Genomic DNA, 22374 nt, shown 5'->3' on the forward strand with positions numbered 1-22374 from the left:
TCCAAGGTCGTGCGATTTAACACCGTTAGACTATTTTCTGTGGGGTTATGTGAAGTCGCTAGTCTATGCCAATAAGCCTGAAACGATTGACGAACTGGAGGACAATATTCGCCGCGTTATTGCCGATATACGGCCACAAATAGTGGAAAAAGTCGTCGAAAATTGGACCTCCAGATTAGACTACGTCAGAGCCAGCCTTGGTGGTCATATGCCAGAAATCATATTTAAGATATAATGTCAAAAAATTATCTTTCAAATAAAGTTAATTCCTTGTTCATATAAAAAATAATCTTTGTTTTATTACACTTTAAAGTTCTATACCTCTAAAAAAACACCCGTTATATATATATAAATATGTGGTGTGTGTGTGTGTGTGCGTGTTTGATGGTGTGGGTGCTATTGATGGTTATCTATTAAAAGTCAAATATATAAAACGACTATTTATTTTTAAAACTTGATTAAAATGCACTGATATAAAACTACTATAAAAGCCTATTATCTACATTTAAATATGCTTACAATAAAAAAATTAGTTTGATGTTAGGAAAAATTAATATTTTTACACAACGCGAATATGCCTTCTTCTAAAAAGCGTCACACTACTTATAGAGAAATAAAATATCACAGTTTTTTTGATGTGCTAGAAAATACAAATAAGTATCTCTCTGATCAGCATAGAACAGATAAAACAACATATGGCACAAAACACTGCAAATATGAATAAATATGGAATTATAAAAACAAGAAGGGAACATAAGGTTGGAAAGTATTTTCACCAAACCTTTGGCAGTCGTTATACTATAAAAGTGGGAAATAATACGCTAACATTAGCGCTTAGTATAACTTTTCAATATAAAAAAATCTATTTTGGAAGTCTGTTGGTTGAAAAAAATAAACGACTAATATAATGACAAAAAAATGAACAAAGTATCTCTAAAACCAGCAAATAGTATTACAATATTTTGTTTAAACGTTTTGGTAATAGATTTGTTTTTCGTGAGTTATATAAGACGTTGATACACATAATAAAGATAATAAATGAAGATGAACTGGGCATGTATCCTGTAACAGAAAGCTTGAGTGTATAAATCTTAGTTGTATAGATTGTATAACTACATTATCTAATTGCAAAACCAATCACGAAACCATCATAATGACTTAGAAAGCTAAAAACTAGAAAGCGCGTGAGAAATAAGTCTCGTGGTCGTAAGGCTTCTTTCAGACGGACGTTATTTTGGCGTAGTCGTCTACAGCAACGATATCGTGTATAGCAGTTAACTTATTGAATAAATGTAAGCTTTCAAACTACACCATTTAAATCGGAGTCGTACAGTACTGTATGAATGATGTGTGAATGCAACCAAACTTTTTTCACACGACCACTTCAAGCCCGACAACGACCAAATATCGTCTGTCTGAAAGAAGTCTAACGATCTTATCACTAAAAAATATTTTTAAGACAAAAAATTGTGCTGTAGAATTAATTTTAAAAAATATTGCTAAAGCATATATTGTATATATCAAAATATATTATTTATATTTTTAATAAAGTGTTGAAATAAAAGGTAAAGTCCTTTTGTAATCTTATCTGTAGAAACTGTTGATTGAAATAATAAAACAAAAAACACTTAAAAAACATATTTATATATTTGCAACTACATTCTTCTTAAATTTAATAGGTATTAACGCAACAACTTATATCTCTGCTAGATAATTTTGATTAAATATATTATATGAATGTGAATGTTATCAGTATATTATGTGAAAAAACTGTTACTCATTTTTAGATAGAATCATTTTATGTCAATGTAATAATTTGGTTAGATAGTATATTTATTATGCTAATTATATTACCGTTTCGAATATATTAAAAATACGATATTAATAAAACCTTAAGGGTGGATGTATAATATATTTAAAAGTTTAAAAGCTGAACTGACTAAAGGATATTTTTCTATTGTCTCTCTAGTGAGAATTATTTCTTTTTGTCTTTATAAAACGAAGTCTACGTAAAATAGCTTCGGGTACTTGGATGACACAGTTACAGTTATTAGAGCTTAATTTACTGAAGGTATAGAAAATATAATAAAACGTAAAATAGGTAGCAAATCGTATTTGTAAAACATAATTATAAAATAAAATTTACTGCGCTCTCAACGTTATCTTCATATTAATTAAAATCCCTTTTGAGATGCTTTTTTATATTTAACTTTTATCCGACAAAAAACTTTTTCGTAGTGTGACATGTTGTTAGAAAATAAAGGCATTTGAAAGTAATAAATAAGGATTCCTATCCTATCCCATGTATTCACTCTTGTTGGTATGCCCTCATGGCCACATCTTTGAGTTGCGCCGACATCACTGGTCCAGTTTCTAGTAACATTTTGTGAAAGTGTCCGTCCGCAATTTGAAGAAGTTTATGAGGATGGTCGAATTCGATCATATTTCCGAAACTCATTACCAACACTTTATCGGAGTCCATGATGGTGTTCAGCCTATGGGCAATCGTAAGAACCGTGCAGTCTTTGAATCGTTTTCGAATTGTTGCTTGGATTAGTGCGTCAGTCCTAAAATATAAAAAAGAGACAATGCTGTAATCAAAACAAATATATGGAAATAATAAATAAATAACTAGATTTGAATTATTCTTTATCATTAAATATGTTACCATAGATAATACGATCTTGACCCAACTTTTAAATGGAATAAAAAAAAAATGTAATATTATGGTTCGTTTACATCTGAGACTTATCTCCGTAATAAATGTAGAGTTTAGACATAAATTCGCTTTCATGTTCAAATAATGAGAGAAATTACTAGGAATTTATATCATTGATATGACAGTTCTAGAAAAGACGAATCTGAGATAAATGTGCACAATACGGAGAACAAAAACCAAATGGATGTTAGTAAGCAAAACCCAATAACCACCACAGCAACTGATATTAAACAATGAAAGAATTGAACACGTGGATTCGTACATCTACTTGGGAACAACAGTTTACTCAAATTGGGATCAAGCGAAGGAAATACGTATAAGAGTATAAAAGGCAAGAGCATCGTTCACTAGCATGAAGCAAATTTTCACCTCTAAAAGCCTCACCCTACCTCTCAAAATTCGACTTCTGAAATGTTATGTATTCCCGGTTTTGTTATATGGAATGGAGGCGTGGAAAATGACCGCAACATTGATGAAAAAAGTAGAGGCCTTCGAAATGTGCGCTTACCGACGTATATTACGTATATTCTGGACTGAGCACATGACCAATGAAGAGGTACTACGCCGGATAGGTAAAGAGAGAGAGGTAGGAATAAGTATAAAGAACAGAAAGTTGGAATACTTGGGTCACGTTATGAGACATAATAAATATAGAGTACTACAGCTGATCGTTCAAGGGAAAATAGACAGCAGAAGGGGTTCAGGGAGGAGAAGACAGTCGTGGCTCCAAAACTTGCGGCAATTGTTCGGATTGTCATCTGCTGAACTATTCAGATCTGCCGTAAACAAAGTCAGAATAGCCATATTGATTGCCAACGTTCGGAACGGACAAGGCACATGAAGAAGAAAAAGAAGAGATAAATGTACGATCTGTTTTAAATAAACAATATAACAATATTATATATATATATATATATATATATATATATATATATATATATATATATATATGTTGTTATGCTATGTAAAATTAAAAATAATATTGGTTTGCTCTTAATATATTTCAAATTATAAAACATAATAATTCAAAATATTTCAACTGATAAACTATGAAAGATATTTCAAAGAAATGAAAGTCCATTATCTTTGGATTACCTGTAGTAAACAAAATTTAAGATATGCATAAATTATTTTCTTTGTAAAATATATTTGAGTGAACGTAGTGAATTGAACAATACGACCGGGTTTTCCAAATGGACTTGTACAGTGAATAAAGACAATAGGGTAGAATTTAGAAATTATATTTCTCCGTTAGTTTTTAAGAATTTGTAGAAACGATTAACATGTTAATAGTTTTTAGGAAAGTTATAATTGTAGTTAAGGTTGTTGTTTGTTATCTAAATGGGGATAAATATGACGAACTTTGATTGGCAAAGAGTGAAAAAAAGTGGGAGAGATAGATGAATGAGAGTTTAGCTAGATTTTAGAGTAAAAAAAAGATCATCAGTTGTTTTGCAAGGGTGCAAGGCGAAGAGTCGTGTTTCTTTGGCGGTTCCCAAGTGATAGTAAGCATTAGAAGTGAATGTTTGTGAGTTTTCGTGAACTATGTGTATCCTGACGGAAGCTGATTCAGTAAAATATTGTAAGTCATACTTTTCTACTTATATATTCCAAGAGTCACTGTTCAGGCCGGAACGAGAGATTCAGTTTATCGAGAGGAGGAGAGGCTAGCATCTTTTGAACGATACGTGCATCTGAAGGAGATTATTGAAGACGAGAGGCTCGCAATAATTTATTGTAAGATTGCGGATTTCCTAGGGAACTGCTAAGAATCGATAGTGTAGGCTACAAGGAACAAGGATTTGGACAACTCATCTTCGGAGAGATAGTTTTTTTTATTCGTCAGGTTTTCTTTATCAACAAAGTTTTTTCTTTTAATTGCTTCAGAAAAGATAGAAATATTTATCAGGAGATATAGAACAACAATTTTGATTTGAAATTTTAATTTATATAGTGTATAACATTAAATTTTGAAGGTTCACGTACGTAGAACAAAATTTTGATAATCATTATATGAGATATTTTTGTTTAAGATATTTGAGTGTGAATTTTATTTCAATATATAATTTTGTATCATATATGACTATTATTCCGATATTCCTTAGACCTTACCTATCATATGTAAAGCATAGATATTGAAGCACGAATATAACCCTGAGATAAGAGAATTAAATAGTGTGATAAAATCATTAATTAATTAGCTAATTGATTTCTTGGCGCACCTTTGACTTTAATATCACATTAATATATATATATATATATATATATATATATATATATATATATATATATATATATATATATATATATATATATATTATTGTTTATCTAATATTAATATATAATATAAATAATATAATAATAATAAATAACGGGTATAAATATTAACAATCTAAAAGAAAACTCAGATCACTACCAAAGGATAATTGATGAAGGAATACATGACCAAATCGACAGCTCTCAATTAATGGAAATCGTCCTTGATAATGCCAAAGAAATTGGAGGCCCGCAACGACAAAATCAACATAGTAAACTGTCTAATAAAACTAAAATAATGCTACAACAAAAAAAAGGGGGAAATGAAAGTAAGCAGCAACATACAGAAAATACAATAGACAGATCTTTGTAAGACGATAAGGAAAAGTATTAAGAAAGAGATAAGAAAATACAATGAAAGACTGGTAGAAAATGCAATCGAAAATAGGGAAAACTATAAGAAAACAAGAAAAGCATTAGTCATTAGGAAGAAGCAAATCGTTGCTCTAACAAACGAAAACACCAAAATTACAGACAGAAATGAAATAATACAACCCGTAACTAAATTCTACAGCGAACTATACAAAGACCCTGACACACTTGAAGAAGTAATCAGTAACCAAGAAGATGTACCAGAACAGGCGGAAGAAGTAGAATCGACAATTGCAAAAATGAAAAGCGATAAAGTAGCTGTAATAAATGGTATAACAGTGGAACTGCTTAAATACGCTGGCAATAAAATTTGGAAAATCTTAGCGGGCATATGTACGAATTGTCTAAGATCGAGATGCATACCAGATCACTGGAATACAGCAAATATAATTCTCATTCATAAAAAAGGTAGCAAAGAGGATATCAAAAACTACAGACCTGTAAGTCTACTACCAATAATTGTATACAAGATATTCACAAAGATCATCAACAACAGATTAACAAACGCATTAGATGCTGCACAGCCGAGAGGACAAGCTGGCGTTAGAAGTGGATTCAGTATCATACATCATATTCATACACTCCGAGAACTAATAAGTAGAGCTAAAAATATGAAATACCGCTAGCATTAACCTTAATAGATTTAGAGAAGGCTTTCGATTCTATATATCCCAAAGCAGTAATAGAAGCTTTGACCAACCAAGGCAATGACAAACCGTACATAGAAACTTTAGCAAATATATACACACAAGCACAAGCTAATGTAAAAATTTATGAAACACTCCAGAATTTCCCACCACCAGAGGCGTCCGACTAAAATCCCTCCTTTGAAGAAACCCAAAAGGCCTTAAATAAGCTGAAAAATCACAAACCGCCGGGTACGGACGAGATACCAGCAGAACTTCTGAAATATGGGGGAGACGCACTACATCGCCAAATCCACCAGCTAATAACGCACATGTGGTTAGAAAAAAGGATACCAGCACGATGGAAGGAAAACATAATAGTGCCCATCCACAAAAAAGGGAACAAAACAAAATGCGCCAATTATAGAGGAATTTCACTCCTAAACACGGCATATAAAACCCTCTCAAACATCATTCTTAGTAGACTAATCCCTTATGCTGAAAGTTTCCTAGGCGAATATCAAGCTGGTTTTAGGGCAAACAGATCAACAATAGATCAACTATTCACGCTGAGACAACTTCTAGAAAAGAGATGGGAGTATAACAGACCCATACACAATCTTTTCATTGGCAGCTTTGAACTTAACAGTGGACTCAAACAGGGTGATGCATTATCATCACTTCTTTTTAACCTCGTATTAGAGAAAGCCATGAGGCCGGCCAAAATAAAAACAGAATTGCTACCGGTTTAAGGTCCCAAGCTATTCCTCGCATATGCAGATGACAAAGATCTCGTTGGAGACTCCATCCTATCCACGAAAGACATCTTCAACAAGGTGGAAGGAGCAACAAGTGAAGTAGGGCTAAAGATTAATGAAGAGAAGACGAAATATATGTGTATAAATAGAACGACACGAAGAGACAGAATAGGAGAAAATGTGACGGTTAACTTCTTCAATTTCGAAAGAGTACAACGTTTTAAGTATTTGGGGGCCGTAATCACAGCTGACAACGATGTTACTGAAGAAACAAAAGGCAGAATCCAATCTGCAAACCGTCTATTCTGTCTATTCGCACTGGATAAGCTCATAAAATCAAAAAATCTTACAAGAAGTTCATAGATCAAAATCTATAAATCCATCGTCAGACCTGCAATAACATACGGATGCGAAACGTGGACCATGACCAAAGCAAACGAAGAAAAGCTCAGACGCTTTGAACGAAAAATACTTTGAAAAATTTTCGGACCTCACCATGACATCACCACAAACCAGTAAAAGCACTCTACAATAACGCCGATAATGTAGAAGAAATTAAATCACAGCGACTAAGACGGGCAGGCAACGTGCACAGACTGCATAACGAGAGACTTTTAAAACTGGTATGGGAGGAGATTCCCACAGGCAAAAGACCACTCGGACGTCCCAGAATGCGATGGAGAGATAACATCCAAGCAGATCTCCGGAAAAATGAACATTCCATTGGACCCTAGGTTGATGGAAGACCGAACAAATTGGAAAAAAGTTGTACAATCAGCCAAGACCCAGGTTTGTAGCTCTACGTGATGATGATGAGAGGCGTCCGACAAGGAGAAGCAATATCACCAAAGCTCTTCACTGCAACTCTAGAAAATATATTCAGCAAAATTAACTAGCATAACAAAGGAATATCCATGGATGGGGAATGCTTCAGCCATCTAAGATTTGCAGACGACATAGTTCCGATTGCTAATAATAATGCAGAACTACAAGAACTTATAAGCGACCTAAATGCAGCTAGCAATCAACAAAACAATGGCAAAAACAAAAACCATGTACAACGAGCTAGTAGATGTCCAAGATGTAATAATAAACAACACTGCACTTGAGACTGTAGACGAGTATGTATACCTAGGACAATTAATACATAAATCTGGCTCCTTACTTTCAGAAATCAACAGAAGCATGAAATTAGCTTGGAGATCTTTTGGTAGAAATGCAGTTATATTCAAATCGAAGATGCTAATCGACCTAAAGAAAAAAGCATTCAATCAGTGTATACTAACAATCATGACATCATCATCATCATTTTGGCTCTACAACCCTGTGTGGGTCCTAGCCTCCCCAAGAATTTTTTTCCAGTCGTCCCTATCCATCGCCTTCCTCCGCCAAACACGTATTTCCATATTTCTCATATCTTGATCTATGTTATCTAGGAATCTTGTTTTGGGTCTTCCTCTTCTTCTTTGGCCAATATCAAGGAGCGTTTTTCTAGCTGGGTCGGTTGGCTCCATCCGCATTACATAGCCTACCCACCTCAGACGTCCTATCTTAATGTGTTTTACGATATTTGATTCCTGGTATATTCTATAGAGTTCGAAGTTGTATCGTCTTCTCCAGACACCATTTTTATTTACCGCTCCATAGATTCGCCTTAGTATTTTTCTTTCTTTCGAAACATGTTTTCATTGCTTCTTGTTAAAGTCCAGGTTTCTGAACCATATGTTAGGACTGGTCGTATTATTGTTTTGTAGAGTTTTACTTTTGTATTTCTTGATATAACTGTGAATTTAAAAAGGAGATTAAGCCCAAAATAGCATCTATTAGCCGTGCAAATTCTGCGGTTTATCTCTGCGGTAGTGTCATTTTCAGTATTGACGAGCATTCCCAGGTATACAAATTCGTTATCTGCTTCGATGACGTCATTTTCTATAACAAGTGGCCGTAGTATTTGTGGCTGTGTACCTATTTTCATGTATTTCGTTTTGTTGGTGTTTATTATTAAACCCATTTTTGTAGCCGCTTCCTTTAGCCTACGCTACGTACGCCTACGGCGTACGCCTCTCGTGCTGCTTTTTCCGTTCTCCCAACAATATTGATATCATCAGCATATGCTAGGATTTGCACAGATTTGTTATATATTGAACCGGTAGTTGTGATTTGTAACGTACGTATTACTTTTTCCAGAGCTAGATTGAATAGTATACAGGAGAGTGGGTTTCCCTGACGTAGCCCGTTATTTGTTTTAAAAGGTTAGATAGTTCCCCCTGGATTCGTACTCTGCAACTTTTTCAAGGGTTAGTTTGGTTAGACTTACCAACTGATTTGGTAAGTCTAACCAAACTAACAATCTTTCGCAGCCGTATGTTATGATTGTCTAAGACAATCATGACATCTTCTCCTTCTTCTTCTGGTTCCTATCCGTTTCGGATGTTGGAAATCATATTGGCAATCATGACCTTGCTCGCTGCGGCTCGAAACAGCTCCGTTGAGGTTTTCTTAAACCATGTTCTTAAATTCCGCAGCCATGATATTCTCCTTCTACCGGGTCCTCGCTTACCTTTGACTTTACCTTGCAATATAGACTGCAGCAGGGAGTAACGGTGCTAATTTCTCATAACGTGTCCCAGATATTGCAATTTTATGCGTTTGATCGTAAACACAATCTCTGGTTCCTTCTTCATTTTTTCTAGAATTTCCTTGTTCGTGATCCTTGCTGTCCATGATATTCTCAGCATTCTTCTATAAAGCCACATCTCAAATGCTTCAAGTTTTTTAATAGTGGTGTCTGTAAGCGTCCATGCCTCCGCCCCGTACAACAACACAGAGAAAACATAGCATCTCAAATGTCTCATTTTTGTATCCAGGGATATGTTGTGACTTTTGAAGATGGCGCTCATTTTGTTAAAGACCGTTCTTGCCTTTCCTATGCGGCACTTTATTTCCTGTACATTGCTCCACTGTTCGTTTATAATAGTTCCCAGGTAGCAATACTGTTTTACTCGCTCTATCTGCGTCCCATTAATGTATAGATGAGCCCCATTTATATTCTCCTTGCAATCATTTGTTTGGTTTTGTGGGTATTAATGTTTAGTCCGTACTGTTGACTGTACTCGTTTATTCTGTCCATTAGCCTCTGAAGTCCCTCTAAACTATCTGCTATCACCATGGTGTCGTCGGCATATCTAACATTGTTTACTCTTTCACCATTTAGAAGGATGCCTTCGTCTATTCCGTAAAGAGCCTCGTTAAAAATTTTTTCTGAGTACATATTAAATATCAACGGCGATAGAATACATCCCTGTCTAACTCCGCGTAGTATTTTTATGTGATCTGTTTCTTCTCCGTTTTCCGTAAAGAGCCTCGTTAAAAATTTTTTCTGAGTACATATTAAATATCAACGGCGATAGAATACATCCCTGTCTAACTCCGCGTAGTATTTTTATGTGATCTGTTTCTTCTCCGTTAATTTTCATGTATGCGGTCTGATTCCAGTAGAGTTCTGAAATTATTCTGAGGTCTTTGTCATCCAGGTCTGCTTTTTTTAAAATGTTTATCATCTTTTAATCATGACATACGGCTGCGAAACTTGGACACTAAAGGAAGAGATATCGAAACTCAAAGGTCAATGTAGTGATGCTTGGTAGGTATATCGGAGAGGTTGTTCTTTTACTGATAAGAGTAAACCATTAAAATCTTCGGTAAGTGCCAAACTGATAGTGCCGAATAGGTCAAAGCTGATCTAAAAAGTCAGCCAGATCTGCCAACGAATCCTACCTCCTACATCCACGAAGACGTAAGTCGCATAATCCCCGGGCGATATACGGCGAATTATGGGAGTATAATAAATTTTTGACGTTTTTATAAATGGTGTCTAACAATGAATGATCTAAGCATACATTTAATTTTAGATAAAAAAGAATACAATATATTACAATAGTTTTGTTATTATGAACATTACACTTTTAGTTAATATCTTTAAATATTTTGTGTTTCCGTTAAGTGTTATCTTCGTTTGTTTTCTATTTCTTCCACATACCATTACTTTTGTCTTCTCATTATTGATCCTCAAATTTCGTTTAATTAGTGCAGCGTTCCATACTTGTAAATTTCAATTGAGTGCTTCTTCATTTATCCCAAATATCAGTAGATCGTCTGCGTATGCACACTCTGGGATCCACACTGCTTCTATATTTCTATGTCCGGTATATAATTTCAATGTTTCTGCTCTAGTTTCTTTAATTATGTAATCGGATACAGCGGAACATTATGCTTCAACAAGGAACAGCAGAAAGTAAAGAAAACTATGCAACCTCACGCCGAGAAACAAGAAAATTAATTAGAGAGAAAAAAGAGAAAAAAATAAAGTACGAACAACATAAATATGAAGAAATGGAAAGGAATAGGCAACAGTCAAATAGTCGAGCATTTTACAAATCAGTGTCAAACGAAAAGAAAGGCTTCAGACCTAGATGCGTGTCCACATTGTGGGAAACACTGTCACCAATGTGAAGGAGACTTTTAATAAATTGGAGGTAGAGGCAAAGAAAACTGGTTTAAGGGTAAACGAAGAGAGAACCAAATACATGTGCATCAACAGACAAAAGGGACAATATAGAATAGGGCAAAATGTGAGAATAGACCCATATAACTAAGAAAGAGTGGAGAGTTTTAAATATCTCGGAGCAACAATCACTGCAGATAACGATATCGCGGAAGAGATTAAAGGAAGAATTCAGGCAGCAAACAGATGTATGTACAGCCTCCACAATACTATTAAATCTAAAAGCCTAACACGAACATCAAATATTAGAACATATAACACGGTGATTAGACCGGTGCTCATGTATGGGTGCGAGACGTGGACCCTGATCAAAGAAACTGAAAGAAAACTAGATGTTTTGAGAGGAAAATCCTCAGAAGAATCTTTGGGCCCTATCACGACATTAATAGCAACCAATACTGAATATGAACAAATGCTGAGGTCAAGCAGATGTATAGAGCGAGCGATATCGTCCAAGAGATTAAATCCCAACGTCTTAGATGGGCTGGCCATGTCCATAGACTCCCTAATAACCGCCTTGCCAAATTAATATGGGAGGATGCCCCCACAGGAAGAAGACCCATAGGACGTCCACGTATGCGATGGAGAGACAATATATGGTCAGATCTAAGAACAATGGGGCTGCCCACTGACCCAACTATTATTGACGACCGTTCAAGATGGAAGCAAGTTGTGCAGTCAGCCAAAACCCACCCCGGTTTGTAGTGCTACGAGAAGAAGAAGAAGAAGACGTTTGTTCTTTCGTGCTAAAACGCCGCAAGAATGTTTCTCGTTGGTTAAACGCCATACATTATGCGTAAAATGTTTGAGTACATATCATCCCGTCGTGAACTGTAGATCTTCGCAAACATGTAGGGTTTGCAAATTACGGCATCACACTGTTCTTCATTTTCACCGAAGTTCCAGCGAATCTTATTCATTCAGTCGACCACCTCCTCAAACACCAACTTCTAATGAGAGCCAAAACCCTAAGTTAGAGACGGTTTAAACCTCTCCGTCTAGTTTTGCGCCGACGTCTCTAATAAACGCTAACATTTCCACATAATCACGTTTAACAACCAGTCGTCATGAAAGCATCAAAACCAGCATAAAGTGTGCGTCAAGATCACTCTTAGATTCCGAGTGGTGCACCAGCCACAGACGTCGCATTCATAAAGGTAAGTGAATCTCGTATAGAATGGGCAATAACTTATTAAAGCTGCCAATTGTTATTTGAATTTGATTTGAAATCATCTACACTACATATCCATTTACACATATTGCATTTTTCGTTATTTTAAATTAAATATTAATCAGCGACCACATTAAGTTTAACACAAAATAGTAGTAATTGATTATCATCTCATGTCTTACCTAGGATCAACATTTGCTGTAGCTTCATCTAACACTAAAACTTTATTGTTCTTTAAGACAGCTCTCGCTAAACATACTAATTGTCTTTGACCTAAACTGAAGTTTCCACCCCCTTCCGCTACATGGAAGTCCAAGGAGTCTACGCTGTCCCTGAGTTCCACCTGAAAGCAAATAATAATTACTAACTTCTACTTAAAGTGCATTTTCGTTTATGTATTATTCGTCATAATAAATAACAAGGAGATCAAATTTATGGTATGATCAAATTTTTGCCGCCAAACTTCTAGTTATATCTCATTCTCCCGAGCCCTCTACTAGTAGACACGAGTAGACACTACTGCCCTGATCACTAACCAATGCATTACTTATAGATTGTATATAATAGATGTATAGATTACTTAAAACGTAACACGCTATTAGAAAAATGTATTTAAAAAACACTTAATACAGTATACTTCATCATCCTCTTGGTGCTACAGCCTTTAGAGGATCTCGACCTTCTCAAGCTTTCTACGCCATTCTGTTCTGTCTCTTCCTTGCATTTTTCAGTTGCCGACTCAGATTTTCTCGGCATCTTGTGCCCGTCTATCCACCTCAGATTTGGTCTACCCCGTCTTCTCATTCCCATGGGTAGCGCTGTTAAAATCTTTTTTATCATGTTCGATTCAGGGGCCCGGGCTACATGTCCTGCCCACTGCAGGCGGTTTCGCTTAATTATAGTGGTAATATCTTTACCACCAAACGTATGCTTGCAGATATTTTGCAGTTCAAAGTTATATCTACGCCTCCATATTCCGTTCTCACAGACCGTTTCGAATATATTGCGTAGCACCTTTCTTCCAAAAATCGATAGAGCGGATTCATCTGTTTTAGTTAGCCTCTGATCCATATGTGAGAACGGAGACTATCAGTGTTCTATTCAGCCTTATACGAGTTTTTTGAGACAGACGTTTGTTAGCTAAGTACTTTGATAGGCCATGATAACATCTGTTTGCAATTACTATTCACCTTTTTATTTCCTCAGATATATTATTATTGGGGTTAACCGATGTCCCTAGATATAATATGAACTCTTTAACTGCTTCGAAGTTTTGATCATTGATGATTAAATCTGCGTCAACATTTCCAGCTCTTGTGTTTGTGTTAGTCGCTATGAAATTGGTTTTATTTTGATTTATATGTAACCCCATTCTTCTGTTGCTGCTACTAGCTCGGTTAGGATTTCCGCAGTTTTCGCCCTGGTTCTTGTTATAATGTCCACGTCGTCTGCATATGCTAGAATTTGGACTGATCTATTAAATATTGTTCCCCTGCTATCTAAATTAGCGTCTCGTACATCTTTTTCTAAGGTGACATTAAAAAGCTGACACGCCAGCGCATCTCCCTGCCTTAATCCCCTATGTATTTCAAATGGGGTTGATGAGTCGTTTTAAATTTTTACTGCTGATAGAATCTTCGCCATTGTCACTTTTATCAAACATATGAGTTTTTTTGGAATTCCTAACTCATTCATAGCGTTGTAAAGAGTTATTCTTAAGACACTGTCATATGCCGATTTAAAATCGATAAAAATATGATACATATCTATGTTGTACAGTACACTAAGCATAAAAAATATTTATATACTTACTTGTTCTAAAGCCTGCCAAATTTTGTCATCATCAAACTCGTTAAAGGGATCCAAGTTGTATCTTAATGAAGCAGAAAACAGTACTGGTTCCTGTGGTATAATGGAAATTTTTCTTCTCAAATCGGTTAACCCTAGATTTTTGGTATTTACTCCATCTATATAAATGGCGCCTTCAAGTGGAGCCAGACGGAAGAGAGCTGAGATAAGGGAGGATTTTCCTGCCCCTGTTCGGCCAACTATACCGATCTAAACAAACAAATCAATGTTTATTCTTAAAGGTTCGTTCAAATTTTCTTGTCTAGTATTTGAGTCTTGAATAAAATGAGTATTTCCAATAATGGTATAAAATTAAACAGTCATTAATGGAAATAAAGGAAGTATGGACGTTAAATAAGTAAGTCAACCAATAAATAATGAATTAATACATAAATCTTGAAGTTCTTACTTCCAGAAATCAACAGAAGATGAAACTGGCTTGGACAGCTTTTGCATTTGATCTGGCCTGGCCCGATCAGTGTATACTACTAATGATGACATATGACTGCGAAACTTGGACACTAAAGATAGAGATAATAGCAAAACTCAAAGTCACTCAAAGGTCAATGGAGCGGTGCATGTTAGGTATAACTATATATAACTAAGAATAGAATGGATCAGACAGAAAACCAAGGTCACAGAAATAAATCTTGAAAATGGCAGTAGGCCAGACATTTACCGAGAAGAATTGACAATATATGTTCCACTTGAATTACAGTGTGGTATCCAAAAGGCGTCAAGAGACCAAGAAGACGTCCAAATTTAAGATGAGGCTATCTTCGTCTTCTTCTTCTTCTTCCTTTTTATAAGTAATTCTGCTTGTTCATTGGCGGATTAATACCTCTATGAAAGATTGTCACTCCATCTTTTGCGCGGTCGTCCGATACTTCTTCTGTCGATTGGTGACTTGTCTCTTGCTACTTTGACGACACAGGTCTTCTCCATTCTGCTTATGTGGTTATTCCATTCTTTTTTTCTTTTTTGTGTTCATTCATTTATACACTGTATGTTACATTTTCTTCTAATGTCTTCACTTCTCTTTCGATCTCTCAGCATATTTCCTGTAATTCTTCTTAGTAATCTCTGCCGTTTCCAGCAGCCTTTGCGTTGTGGCTATGTCGGGTCTTATTTCTAAGGCGTATGTCATTACACTGGCTTTATAAATTCTTGACTTCATCGTAGTGTTAATGTGTCTATTTCGCCATATAGTGTTATTAAGGCATCCTGCCAATCTATTTGCTTTTTGTACTTGATCTCTCACTTCTTTGTCTAGATCTCCATAGCTAGACAGTGTAATTCCCAGATATTTTATTTTCATTACTTGTTCAATACTAATGCTATCAATTTCTATTTTACATCTTGTTGGTTCTTTGCCGACTACTATTGTTTTAGTTTTCTGAGATGAGATTGTCATATTTAATTCTTTTGCTCTTATGTTAAATCTGTGGACCAGTCTTTGCAGACTATCTTCATCTTGGGCTATCAATATTGCGTCGTCTACATAACAGAGTATTTTGATTTCTTTGTTTCCATTCTGTGTCCTCTTTCTTTGTTAACGATTTTGATGACTTCATCCATGATCAAGAGCATGGGGCTCGATGAATCCCCTTCGTCTTATTCCGCTGCCTATTTCTATAAGTTCTGTAAGATCCAACCAATAAAACTTCGCCTGCAGTAGCTCGACAGAACTGTTGTCGGTCCTAAGCCCGGATAAAGGAGGAGGGGTCTACAGTCAGGTTAGCACCCTACTGATAGACTTTAAAACCATACAGCTCATAGAAACAGGATTATGCCTCGGAACAAGATGAGGCTATGACATAAGGAAACAAGTCCGTACAACATGGTACAAAAAGGCGAATATTAGACTATTTAGGTTTATATACTAGGATATCATGGGCAGAAATGAAGAACGACTATCTAAGGGAGGCTGCATCATAATAGGTAGAATACGCTGAGAATAGTGATAATGACATATATATATATATATATATATATATATATATATATATATATATATATATATATATATACTATATATTATATATATATATATATATCTACATATATATATATATATATATATATATATATATATATATATATATATATATATATATATATATATATATATATATATATATATATATATATAATATATATATATAGTATATTATATATATATATATATATATAATATATATATATATATATATATATATATATATATATATATATATATATGTGCGTGTGTGTGTGCGTGTGTGTATGCTAGCATGGCAACGTATTTCGTCGAGTCAGCTGGTAGATTATAAAAATATTACATATTAATTTTAATTGTTTGCTTAGTAGCTCCAATTATTAAAATAATTTAAACTTACTTTTTGTCCTGGCATTATCATAAAGTTAAGATTTCTTAGTACTGGTGGATCGTTCTCAACATATTTTAAAGATAAATTCCTAAATTCAATTTGACCTCGTTTTGGCCACACCCCTCTTGGTCGATTTTCTGAAATATTTATAAATGATAAATACATAAAAAAAAACCCAAAAATTTAAACTCAAACTTTTTTTGCTCAAGTATAGCCTTACGATATTGTTACTACAACGGTACAGCAGAATATGTGAACATTTATTTATTAAATGAAATTAATTAATGAAAATACTAAAAAGAATATAAATTGATGAAAGCCATATTAATACCAATAAAAATAAGTATTAAAATGAAAACTCCAATGTTAAAATTGCACATACTTCTAATCATGAAATATCTATAAAAAGGCAGCTTCTTTATGAAAATCATCACCAAGAAGCTATGAGCTCATTATCTGCCCGAGCACGATTCGAACATTCTCTCGTCTACCGGCCAAAAATATCTTGAGAACGATTTTTTTGTCAGAGAAACTCAGGATAAATGATCAGAAGAATAAGACCAATCTTATTGCCTTAAAATAAGAAAAAGCAAATTGGACGAAGCAAAACCAGATTAGCCATAGAAATATAAGTGAGGTGCACAAGCACTGCCTTATATGGATGAACGAAATAACATACGCATAGAGTGTATGAGTATAGTAAAATACAAAGTGTAAATGGGTAAAGAAGTAAACAACAAACTAATGTATTAAATGAAAGTAAGTATTGTTAAAACAAAAAAGTGTGTAGATAAAATAAAACGGGAGATAAAGAATGTACATTCGTCTTCCAAAAAGTAAAGAACGTTTTGGCATATTAAATTTAAAAACCAGCACAAAATTTTATTTACCAAGTCATAGTATCTTATCTATTTTTCAATGTAACTGACTTCGTTATCAAGGCATTTGTTGTATCGTTGAATCAGTTTTTCGATGTCGGTGTTGTAGTCCTCTACGGCCAAACGCCTGAGCCAGAATATCAAGTCATTTTTGAGACCTTTGTCGTTTTTAAACTCTTTCGACAAAAAGCGATCATCGAAAGATTTGAGGTATGGGCCGAAGGGAGGGTGCTTGAAAATTGTAGACGTCTAAGTTCTTGCCGATGCATGGGACCGAGCATTGTAGTGAATCAGAAACACCTTATCACCACCATGTTGACAACATGCCACGTAGTTTATTCTGTATTACCCGTTTTAGATTTTGAAGGGTTTCGTTATAGGCATCTGGATATATTGTTTTATCCATGGGCATAAATTCTACATGAATTTCTTCTATATAATATCTTCTATAATAATAAATTCTATAATAATATTTTCATAATATTTAAAATCGTATAACACAAAGTAGCGTGACCACAGTAACGAGACTTGGCTCACACTAATTTGACAGACATAGATAACTGGCGAGCATTCGATCACGGCAATGGGGGATCGGCGCCGCACTTGATGCGCAATCGTTATTTACCTGCTGGATAACCCACGCAATGTATTAGTATATTATTCAATCAGCTTATGGCGATGGCTGTTATTCACAAGACTGAAGTTTAGGAAATGTCATAAATCGGAAATCAGGAGATGACTTCTGAATAATGGTATTTTATTACAAAAAAATTGATTTATGTTCTTCTGTTATAATAAAATTTTCTGAAAGGATAACTAGTTCTAGTCATCATCTCACTTTAGATAAGCAAATAAGGCGATGTCAGAACAAAAATTATAGAGATCACTTGGAAAAAATATTCAGCGCTGACGGAGATGTCATCATCATAGTGATATCTTCAAAATTTGTTAGCATAGGAGAAACAGACAGACTCAAAAGATACTGTAAAATGACAAAACAGTTTGAAGATGTGACAAAGCCAGATTAGTCAGACTAACTTATTGCGCAAGCGTTTCCTAATAATTTCTGAGGATGTAGAAAATTCGCCTTTTCCATCAAAAATAATACAAGAGAGTAGACCACCATCAGCAATTCAATTTCATAGCATCCATCACTTTCCAGAATGTGATCCAAAGCAGAAGTTACTAGATGCAACAGCAAAAAAAATTGCAAAATTGAACGTTTTCATTATAAATGTACAAAGTGCAATATTCATTTATGTCTAACAAAAGACAGAAAATGTTTCAAGGATATTCACTTAAAAAATTATAATGTTTCTCTCTCGGTAGATACTTTTGGTTTGTTTAACAAACTACCTGCTGTACAGCATAGTGTTATTACACTGTTGTAACTTCTATTTAAACTATTTTTTTCTATTTTTACCAAGACTTATGTTTGTTTCTTTAAAACAAATAATTAAATATATAAACAATGAATTTATTTTCATTACTCAATGAATCATAAAGTTGAACTTACATTTTATACAATTTAATGAACACTACAGGGGCCATCAGGCCTGAACAGGTTAAATTTTAAATTTTTGTTACGTATATGTCAGTTGAACATTCCTTATCCTGTTTGGTATATTAATTTCTAAAATAATTGACATGTCTTTTCTCTGTTAATAATATGGTTTAAATATTCACCATATTTAAACTTTTGTATTAAATACAACGCGCTATGGAAATATCAATATTAGGTATTACCATCAGAGATAAAGTACCAAACCTAGAAATAAGAAGAAGAACAGGAGTCACAGATGCAGTGGAAAAAATAGCAATGGCTAAATGGGCTTGGGCCGGACGTGTTGCCAGATTAACGGATGACAGATGGACCAGAAAGATTCCGGAATGGCGACCAAGGCAAGAGGCATATCGAAGCAGAGGACGACCACCAACTAGATGGACGGATGATATCAAGCGCATCACCACAAACTGGATGCAAGAAGCACAAGATAGGAATAGGTGGAAAAATTTACGGGAGGCCTACGTTCAGCAGTGGACAAATATAGGCTAATTGATGATGATTAAATATTAATAAAAAAACAACAATTAATTGAATGTTCAACCCAACGATAATATCTAATAGGAAACCTTACCCTCTGGTGTATCAAATGGACCTTCTATATCAAGTTTAGTATACTGCATAACCCTTTCGACACTAGTTAACTGGTTAATAACTTCTGCAGTTTGCCTCATTCCAAACTGTAACATGCCAGTGAGAACTGAACATTGGGAAACAGCTAGTCCTACTAAACTGCCATTGACATCGGTGACTAAAAAAAAAATTATTTACCAGTTAATTTTATTGACAATATTTTTTTTTATATTCATGATATTTTACAAAAATATTTACTTACATTTTCTTAAAATTACGAAACAGAATGTAACAACTGCTAAGAATATGATAGCAAGGAAGTCCAACCATAATCCAAAGGAATTCATACAGGCAATTGTCAAGTACCATGCCGACGTATTTACGTCCTATAATAATAAAAAGTTAATTATAATAATATGTAACTACTGAGTTTATACAAAGGGTAAAACAACTGCTTCGGTCACACCTTAAGGGTAAAAATTTGTTTGAGACACTAAACGCCTTCGCATGTTCCGCGCTTAGCTACTCATTTACTACACCTCACAAAGGCGCAAAAACACCATCCTCGAAGTGCAGTAGAAAGAACGACATTACCGCGGTATTTAGGAGGACGAGGACTTATGGATATAAGTGAGCAATTAGAAAAACAGATTACTAATTTAAGAACTTATTTTCAGGTACAGGTTGAGACATCTACTGTATATCGCGTGATTTGTGTAGTAGATGATACAACACCGATCACACTGAGGGAACCAGAAATGCATATAAACCATCCTACTATGAACGAAGAAATGCGCACCTAGATGGGTGCATCTAGATCGCTCTGCACGGGCGATATCCCAATGAAGTCAGTCAAGACTATGTCGACAGTATAGCGTCGAACTATTGGCCGACATCAGGAAAGATGTTCCCAGAAACAGAAGGTTCATTACTTGCCATTCAGGATCAGGTTATATCAACAAAAAATTACCTTAAATATATTATCAAAGACCCTCAAGTCCAAAACGACAAATGCGATATGGATGTCAAACCCAAGAAACCATCCAATATCTTACTAGGGGTTGCCAGGTATTTGCTGTAACTGAATACAAGGATTAGCATGATTTAGTAGGGACGATCCTTCATCAAGAAGAAGCTATCAAACTGAGACTTCTACAAGCAATTCATCTACCTTATTATCAATACGTCTCAGAGACTATGCTTGAAAATGACAACTACAAGCTATATTGGGACCGTACTGTTCTCACAGACCAAACAGTAGCATACAAAATACCAGATCTCGTACTTGTTAATAAACTAACGGGACAAACAACACTAATCGACGTGGCAATAAATAACATCAATAATCTGCGTGTTGAATACAACGAAAAGATCGCTAAGTAGAGAGATCTGGAAATACAAATAAGGAGACAAGGGAGAATGAAAAGTAACCAGACGATACCTATTATTCTTTCTACTACTGGAGTCATTCCGAAGAACCTGTACTACTCTCGACGACCAGATGTATGCAAACATTTTTGAGAGATACTCCAGCATACCAAGTCAATTAGAACTCCATAACACGAGAAGAGCCTCACTAGAGCTCAATACTTTGGATACCGTGGGTATCTGGAATGAGTAAATTTTCCCCTTGGAGGGAGTGTGAGCCGTATAGTTAAATCTGGATAATCTGTAATAATGAACAAAACTATATATTTCTGGTAATCTGTTTACTTGAAAATGTAAAGTAAAGTCATAAAATGTGCTAATGGTATTATGTAGTAGGGTTCGATTAGATTCACTTGATTACTTGATTACGTTGACTTACTTTTGTTGTGTATGTTTACTTGGTATTTCTTTATTTAACCCTTTATAGGATAGTGGTATATATTTTTACCACTGGCTATTTTCCGTATAACTGAATACTCGTAGGTTGTTAAAATAAGAAAAATTCGTCCATAACGAAGCCATTTTATTGTTGCTTCCTAATAAGACAGAGAAGATTATTTTTCACGTTAAGAACGGCTATGAATAACTGTTCTGATGAGACTTATTAAGTCGAAATACGTATCAACAGATACATAGACGCTTTGAACGTGAAATCAAATCTTTTCTGTCTTTTTCATTTTATTTGGATCTACTCTGTATGAGTACAAGAAACAAATTCGTTAACGATTTCTGCTTAGTTGACGAGACATGTCATGGAATGCAAATTTTAGATTCCCCATGTCTCTATTAACATATTTATCAACGTCTGGCTATGCCTTGCAATTTTTAGAAGGCTCCAGATTAAAGCAGAAATCTGAATTTGTTTCGAAACTATTTTACCGATTTTTCTATCAGATGTCGCTATTGCGTCCATAACGAAGCCATTTTATTGTTGCTTCCTAATAAGACAGAGAAGATTATTTTTCACGTTAAGAACGGTTATGAATAACTGTTCTGATGAGACTTATTAAGTCGAAATACGTATCAACAGATACATAGACGCTTTGAACGTGAAATCAAATCTTTTCTGTCTTTTTCATTTTATTCGGATCTACTCTGTATGAGTACAAAAAACAAATTCGTTAAGGATTTCTGCTTAGTTGACGAGACATGTCGTGGAATGCAAATTTTAGATTCCTCATGTCTCTA

The 22374-nt window shown here is 34.7% G+C and overlaps 1 protein-coding gene across 1 annotated transcript in view; it reads right to left on the reverse strand.

Annotated features, from left to right (window-relative positions):
- Positions 1 to 427: 427 nt before the first annotated feature.
- Positions 428 to 22374, reverse strand: part of LOC140445519 (ATP-binding cassette sub-family C member 4-like) — a 111674-nt gene continuing 89727 nt past the window's right edge. Inside the window, exons 13-18 of the mRNA XM_072537600.1 lie at positions 20021 to 20144; positions 19760 to 19936; positions 16753 to 16880; positions 14339 to 14584; positions 12709 to 12869; positions 428 to 2567 (exon numbers count right to left, since the gene is read on the reverse strand). Of these exons, the coding sequence (XP_072393701.1) occupies positions 2309 to 2567; positions 12709 to 12869; positions 14339 to 14584; positions 16753 to 16880; positions 19760 to 19936; positions 20021 to 20144 (1095 nt within the window). The 3' untranslated portion in view covers positions 428 to 2308. The remainder of the gene's footprint in view (positions 2568 to 12708; positions 12870 to 14338; positions 14585 to 16752; positions 16881 to 19759; positions 19937 to 20020; positions 20145 to 22374) is intronic.

The sequence above is a fragment of the Diabrotica undecimpunctata genome, chromosome 7 (assembly GCF_040954645.1).
Source record: "Diabrotica undecimpunctata isolate CICGRU chromosome 7, icDiaUnde3, whole genome shotgun sequence".
NCBI classification, from domain to species: domain Eukaryota; kingdom Metazoa; phylum Arthropoda; class Insecta; order Coleoptera; family Chrysomelidae; genus Diabrotica; species Diabrotica undecimpunctata.